The 7,468-nt window shown below is 50.5% G+C and overlaps 1 protein-coding gene across 1 annotated transcript; it reads left to right on the top strand.

Moving 5' to 3' along the window:
* The first annotated feature begins 91 nt into the window (after positions 1-91).
* HHEX (hematopoietically expressed homeobox) lies at positions 92-6,169 on the top strand. Its single transcript, XM_040624539.1, has 4 exons — positions 92-569; positions 2,646-2,824; positions 3,034-3,084; positions 5,071-6,169. Exons 1-4 carry the CDS (start codon positions 206-208, stop codon positions 5,287-5,289), a joined length of 813 nt encoding a protein of 270 aa, XP_040480473.1. The 5' UTR covers positions 92-205; the 3' UTR covers positions 5,290-6,169.
* The last annotated feature ends 1,299 nt before the right edge of the window (positions 6,170-7,468 follow it).

The raw sequence follows: 7,468 nt of genomic DNA, 5'->3' as shown, positions 1-7,468 counted from the left end.
CGGGGGCGGGCCGAGGGTGGGGGCGGGAGGCGGCTCCCGGGGCTCCGCGCCATTGGCCGCAGGGACCGGGCGGCAGGAAGGGGCCAGAGAGCGCGGCCCCACCCCGTGGCCGGCAGAGCCTATCGCCGGGAGCGCGGAGCGCGGATAAATGTAGCGCCGCGGCGCGGGCCGCCAGCTCTCCGAGGGGCCGGAGCGCAGCGGAGCCATGCAGTACCCACACCCCGGGCCGGCTGCGGCGGGTGCCGTGGGGGTGCCGCTGTACGCGCCCACGCCGTTGCTGCAGCCTGCGCACCCGACGCCGTTCTACATCGAGGACATCCTGGGCCGCGGGCCTGCCGCGCCCACCCCCGCCCCCACGCTGCCGTCCCCCAACTCCTCCTTCACCAGCCTCGTGTCCTCCTACCGGACCCCGGTGTACGAGCCCACGCCGATCCACCCCGCCTTCTCGCACCACTCCGCCGCCGCGCTGGCCGCTGCCTACGGACCCGGCGGCTTCGGGGGCCCTCTGTACCCCTTCCCGCGGACGGTGAACGACTACACGCACGCCCTGCTCCGCCACGACCCCCTGGGTAAGGCGGCCGGGGTCATGGCGGGGCCGAGCCGCGGCGGCGGCGAGGAAGGCGCCACCCGGCAGGTGGCAGCGTCCAGGAGGCGGCGGGGGCGGAGGGGGAGGCAATAGAAAGTTGTGGCAAAAGCGATCGAAAAGCGGCTCTCGGGCGCGCGCGGGGACAGGAGGCGCGGGCCCCAGTGGCGCGCGGCCGGGGCTGACCGCACCATGACTCAGATTGGTTTTCCTGCACCTTGCAGGCGTCGGGGCGCGCGGGCCCGGGCGAGACCTCTGGCACTGCCGCGGGGGCTGGAGGCCGAAGGCAGCCCCGGGGCGCGCGCGTCGCTCGGGGTGGGGTCCCCTTAGCTGGAGGGACTGGGAAGGGAGTGCCAAGGCGCCCCGGTCCGGCCCTGCGGGGCTGGGATAGCTGCTGGGCCCCGGTGGTTACGAGGCTGGACCTGGTTCAACAAGCTTGTGCAGTGAAAGAGCCTGACCCTTTCCGTTCATACAGGAAATCTTGAGTTCTCGATAGGAGTAAATCTGGTTTCAGAAGCTGTTAAGTGTTTTCCTGGCTGCATGAAGCAGACCCTTCCCCCGGAGTAGTGCACGCTGCTGATTATTTTATCGACATCCTCAATACAGACAAATTCAGGAAACACTCGACTTCTGATAGCCGGGATCCGTTTTTCTGATATTGTTCATTTCCTCTGTGTGGGATGTGACTTTATGGCAGCTAAAATAACCAGTTGCTTCCTTTTTTTACCCCCCCCCCAAGCTGTTTTGCACTAGTCTGAAGCCTGACGTAAGCAAAATCTGGAGGAAAAAACCCAACAATGCCAGCTTTCAAAGCGTTTGGGGGCAGGCCTGCAGACCGACGGACGGACAGACGGACTGACTGACAGGTCTTTGGAGTAGTAGCGGCAGCGGGGACACCTAGGGCATATGGTATTCGCGGGGCTTGTCCCCTTAGCGCGCGGCCTAAGAAATAAGCCAATGGTTACCCGCACTCCCGGTGGCCCTTGGCGGCTCTGGCATCTGAAGCCCCGGGGGGAATAAAGAAACGGGGCTCCTTGCCTTGGGCCACCAGGGTTTTAAATTGACTCTCTGCTACTGGCAGCTTCTGTGGGGACCCTAGAGACAAACTAACATTTTAAGGTCTTCATGTTTATGACGCGGCCTCTAGCTCAGCCCTCCACCCTTCTTTCTCATCGTTAAGATTTGAAGGGGATTATATTTTAGCATTTTTTTTTTAAGTTACTGTATATTTGATTCCAGCTTCGAGGGTTTCGTGCGGTGGCCCCAGCGCGGCTCTGTTCTCCTGCTGGGGCCGGAGCGGGACCCTCAGCCGGGCCGGGCCTGGGGCGAACGTTTTCACAGAGCGCGCCCTGGGTTTCCTTGGGTTACTGTGGGGACCGCGCAGGAGGAAGCAAAGGGCTTTTCGAGATAGACCAACAGGAAACACATTGACGGAAATGTTGCCATAGCCCACGGGGTAGCTTTAACTGGCCGCCCCCGCCGCCGGGTGTGAAATCAGAGGAGGCCGCAGCGCCCTGGAGCCAGGATTGGAAGCTCCGCGGGCGGCCTAACGTCGGCGCCCAGGCCCGAGGGCCTCCCGAGCAGGCTCCCGCCGGCGGCTCCTGACCGGAACGCCTTGCGGAGTGTAACAGCCCGGTTCCTCCCCAACATACACACACTTGGGTATTTGGAAAGCGCGGCTCACCAAGGGAGAGGGCCTAGAGGTGCAAAAAGTTATGTATAAATTCGAGAGTGACTTGTTAAAGAGTGTCATTGGTATTATAGTGGGTGTTCTTTTGGGGATCAAAAGATTTTGAAATCAGCTATGGGTGCGATGACAGTTTGTGTGCGTCTGTGAGTGTACAAGGATGGTCTATGTGCATATGCAGTGTAGTTGTGTGTGCCTTCGGGTGTGTCTCTGTCTCTGGGTATGCATGTGTCTTGGGGGAACGTATTGGGTCCTTCTGGGTGGCTGTATCTGAACATGTCTGGTTGAGTGTCCTGCGTCCCCTGCTCCCCTTAGTCACCCCCAGGGCCTGGCCGCTCCAGGGCTGTCAGTAACCGCTGCTCTCTCTGCCTGCAGGCAAACCCCTGCTCTGGAGCCCTTTCTTGCAGAGGCCTCTGCATAAAAGGAAAGGCGGCCAGGTGAGGTTCTCCAACGACCAGACCATCGAGTTGGAGAAGAAGTTTGAGACCCAGAAATACCTCTCTCCGCCCGAGAGGAAGCGTCTGGCCAAGATGCTGCAGCTCAGCGAGAGACAGGTGAGCGCGCCTGCGGGCTCGGGGCAGATTCCCGGGGCGGGGGTCTTGGGGCGGAAGACAGACGGGTCGCCAACCGTGCGCTCGGGCGTTGCCGCGTCGCGCTGTCTAATGCCCAGAGCTCTGGCCGGTCGACAGCCGCCGATCAGCTTCTCCGTTACTCCCCAGGTCTCTTGGATTCGTGGCAAGTTTTCTTTCTCTCTTTCCTGTAGGTTAAAACCTGGTTTCAGAATCGACGCGCTAAATGGAGAAGACTGAAACAGGTATCGACATGGTTCTGTTTCTATGGAAATAAATATTTTTATCATGTTATCTCAATGCGAGGCCTGTTATGGGTTGTATGCAAAAGTCATTTGAGAGACTATTTAACCTCTTCACCTTGATTAAAAAGGCAAATAGTCCTGCTGAAATTCAGGATGAGTTGCTCAGGTGGCAGTAATGCTAAAAGCACCTAATGCAGTTCCTATATCAATTATGCTTGGGTTTTCACACACTGGCTGGTAAAACTCCGGGCTAATTGTTTTATAAACCCCATATGTTGTTTATCTAATTAACGCAGGAAAGATAAAGTAATTGACAGTAAATGACTTAAGCAGTTATCTTTGGGAGAAAATTGTTTCTTTTATTTACACAGCCATAATAAAACCAGGCAGAGCTCAAGGGTAAATATAAGGAAATAAACACCTCTAAGTCTTGTTTGCACGGTTTTTTTTAGAAGAATTAAATATCAAAGAGTTTAAAATTATTTCCCATCTAATGCCAGCTCTTAAAATGAATATAAGACACGTAAGAAAATATACAAGCCTATTTGGAAAGTAGCTTAAACTTACTAACAGTCTTTTTTCCAATGACCTTGTTACGCAAGATGTGATAAAAAGTAAAGGCTAATTCAGTTTTTGAAAAACCTCTATTGACTTAAAGCTAAAGATTTGCTTTTGATGTTCCAATCTGGATGTCTTCTCCAAAGTTATCTGACAATTGCTCAATTGTTCATGTGCCAGTATATGTACAATTTAGAATAAAATATTTTTGAACACAATAATACGAGTGGGGAAATTGAAAGCAGGGTGCATTTTAAAATTTAGTGATCATAACTTTTTCATTAGAAATAAGATGGTGTCACAAAGAGCACTTTTGGACAGAAAATAAATTTTCCATAACTTCATTATTCTAACATGATTTAAAAATTTGTAGATTCCCTCTGACCTTGTGCATCTATTGCTTACTTAGTTGCAAGCCTGGTAAATATATTCTATAGTCTTGCTTTAGATAAAATCCTTAGGAATATGTCATATTTCTTTGTACTGTTTATGTCTATTTTAGACAAATAGGATTAAAAATTCACCCATTTAGTTCTTGGTCAAAGGCTTGACTGTAATTTACCAGGGATTTTAAAAATAGCGGTTCCTGGGGCCCCTGGGTGGCTCAGTTGGTTAAGCATCTGCCTTCAGCTCAGGTCATGATCCCAGGGTCCTGAGATGGAGCCCCACATCAGACTCTGCTCAGTGGGGAGCCTGCTTCTCCCTCTCCCACTCCCCCTGCTTGTGCTCTCTATGTCAAATAAAGTCATAAAAAATAAAAAATAAGTAGTGGTTTCTTTGTATTATGGAAATATATTTTCCAGAAATTTCCTCTGGATTTTAAGTAAATTGTAGTTAATTGTCTCCCTTTAAGTTGGCAGCATTCTTCCAGTTCTGCATTTTTACCTTTGCCATGACTTTGTAACTTGTTATGCGTATTTATAAGTTTATAAATTTACTCCAGAAAATGGATGAAAAAGGATTCAGTCTAATAATTTTGAAACTTTCCCTAAATTCACTACTTAGCATTCATATTTTTTAAATGTTTGGAAGACCCTGTTAATTGGCAAGGTTTTAAAAATACTTGAAGAATGAAGATAGTGTGTATCTGTAGTAATCTAATCTCCCCCTCCCCTAAACTTTTAAGAATCTTGAGGCCATGACTATGGGCTTGGCGCTAAGTGTTCATTTGACACAATACATTTAGTTATATTTGTGACTGGTTGTTCTTAACTGGCAAGAGAATAATCTTTCTTTGAAATGACAGGTAATTTTCTCCCAAAATAAGAAAGAAGCACAAGTATGTATTTTCTGAATAAAAAGATTATAGCTGAAAGCAATAAACTAAAAAATTTAAAGATAGAGAATGAAAACACATTTTGATTTATGTCTCTTATGTCTCCATATTGCATGAGCCTACCAATTTCCATTTTCATTCCTTTCACTCAGGAGAACCCTCAAAGTAATAAAAAAGAAGAATTGGAAAGTTTGGACAATCCCTGTGACCAGAGGCAAGACTTGCCCAGTGAGCAGAATAAAGGTGCTTTGGATAGCTCTCAATGTTCACCCTCCCCTGCCTCCCAGGAAGACCTTGAGTCAGAAATTTCAGAGGATTCCGATCAGGAAGTGGACATTGAGGGCGATAAAGGCTATTTTAATGCTGGATGATGACCACTGACATTGGCATGTTCAGAAAACTGGACTTGGGAATAATATTGGCTACAGAAATCTCAGTAGACATACTGGAAAACTATGAGAAAGGGAATCAATTTTCTGGTATTCTGGAAACCTAAAATATTTGGTGCACTGGCTAAGCAGCAAACTTACATTGAAACCTTAATTTTGACTTAAATGGTTTTTGTACTGATTGTAGATTATATGATGAAGGGACTCTTCACTGGTTAAATTCACCCCCTTTTAAAAAAGGTAAATTGTTCTTTCTATTTATAGAAAGTAATTTTGAACTTTTTTGTTAAATTTTTAAGTTATAACTAAGGATTTTAATAAGATCTTCTTGAATGACTTTTTAATCTGTATCTACATCCCACTTAATGGAAAAGCAAAAGGGCACCCCAAATCCAGAGGTATGCCTTGGTAAGGGAGCCCACATTTCAGGGCAGCCTTGGAATATTTTAAAAGGAAACTTCCTTTACTTTTATATTACATTCTTATACTGCTGCCTTAAATCCAGTATGATCTCAGAGCTCCTATCTCGGGGATGTGTGTGTTCTTTTTGTCAGAGAGATATAGTTGATAAGAATCTTAAATGCTTGTTTTGCACTATCACTTAGTACCTTCTATGACCAAGGTGTTAAGGGAATAGTACAGTCCAATTCAAGCAGAGAAACTGACTCGTCGGTGACTAAAATTAATCACAGATGAACTAGAAGTAGCAGGTTAATTAAATGTAAGTAGACTGTAGATAATGTGTTTTATATCAGTGTTTATAATGTGTGTATATATAATTGTTCACTGTAAAAAAAAAATGACCAAAATGGTGTTTTTTTTAAATGAGTAACTTGTGTATAAAATAAACCCTTCGGTGGGACGACTGACCTCGAGGGACCTCTCATTCTAACAGTGAAACAAACGCACATCTCTCACCTTTACTTGCAGCGCCTCCCGGGTCTGGGCGCGGGGGCGCCCGGGGAAGTAGATTTGGGACTTTCCCTCGAAGGGGGAGGGGAGCTGGGGCGGGGGAGGGGCTCGTCGTGTGTGCGTCGCGCTAGGAAGAGGCTACCGCCCGCGCACCCCGAGCGCCGCGGGTTTGGGACCCCGGCTCTCCAGGTGGCTGGAAGAGCCCGGGCCGAGGCCGGCTGCGCCGGGGAGCGCGGGGCCGCCGAACCCCATCGATTCGCCCCGGCTCCCAGGCTGGCCCGGGCCGCCGTCCTTGACCGGCGTGAGTCAACACTGCGTCATCCCTTGGCGGCCGAGCCCGGGTAGGGGGGTCCGCGGAGGGGGTGGGGGGAGCCTGCGAGGAGGTAGTTTGTGCCGAGACCGCGGGTCTCCAGCTTCAGCGAGCTTCAGAAGCACCCGCAGAGTTTCTTGAAACTCTTGACCAGCCGTGTCGCCGGAGTTTCTGATTTGGTAGGTCTGGGGGGGACTGAGAATTTGCACTTCCACACGTGCTCAGGTGGCAGGAGGACCGCGCTTTGAGAACCGCCAAGGTGCTCCTCGAGTAGGAGCAGGTGGGGCCCGCATACCCCCTCACTCCTCTCTCACCTGCTTCCCTTCGCCCAGTAACTCCTCCCAGCGCGGGAGCCGGAGGAATGAAAGGGAGAAGGAGGGAAGCGGGGCCCACCTAGGCCGGTGGGCGCCAGAGTCTGACGCTGTGGGACCCGGAAGGGCTGAGGAAGGGCTACTGAGGGGAGAATGGCAGTGCCAGGTAAGGCGGTTGTGGGGCTGAGAGGAAGGACAGCCTGAGGTTTCTGACTGGCCCAGGGACTGCCTCCGGCTGCTTGCCTAGTGGAGCCAGGGCCCTGTTGGGGAAGAGGTCCAGAAACCTCGTCCTCTAGCCTGGGCCTCCATGGAGGCCTCTAGTTGTTTGCGGAAGTGGGTGCCTCCTGCCTGAGGGCACCTGAAGGAATGACTCTGCCCCTCGAACGGCTGACCAGGGCTATTGACTCCCCAGACATGGGCACTCCAGTGAAGACAGTAAAACGGTTATTGCTTTTAGGGAGCTGTTAGAGCTTGCCTCCTTAGATTCCAAGAAAGCCTCTGGAATTGCCTGCAAATTTAAATTTCTGAGAAAATTAGCACCAGGTCCTTAAGCAGAAAGGTGTGAATAGGCCTGGCAGTTTAATAATTTGGGTTGGAGTTTTAGTTCTTGGCCCCCGTTCTTTCATCT

Source organism: Ursus maritimus, unplaced genomic scaffold, assembly GCF_017311325.1.
Source record: "Ursus maritimus isolate PB19 unplaced genomic scaffold, ASM1731132v1 scaffold_7, whole genome shotgun sequence".
Taxonomy (NCBI): Eukaryota; Metazoa; Chordata; class Mammalia; order Carnivora; family Ursidae; genus Ursus; species Ursus maritimus.
This window is presented reverse-complemented; position numbering and strand designations above follow the sequence as displayed.

Bases quoted from the DNA above. Each gene is read 5' to 3' on its own strand.
- HHEX (XM_040624539.1), top strand. From the start codon at position 206: ATGCAGTACCCACACCCCGGGCCGGCTGCGGCGGGTGCCGTGGGGGTG. The intron at 570-2,645 runs GTAAGGCGGCCG...CTCTGCCTGCAG, and splicing joins GCTCCGCCACGACCCCCTGG to GCAAACCCCTGCTCTGGAGC. The intron at 3,085-5,070 runs GTATCGACATGG...CCTTTCACTCAG, and splicing joins AATGGAGAAGACTGAAACAG to GAGAACCCTCAAAGTAATAA.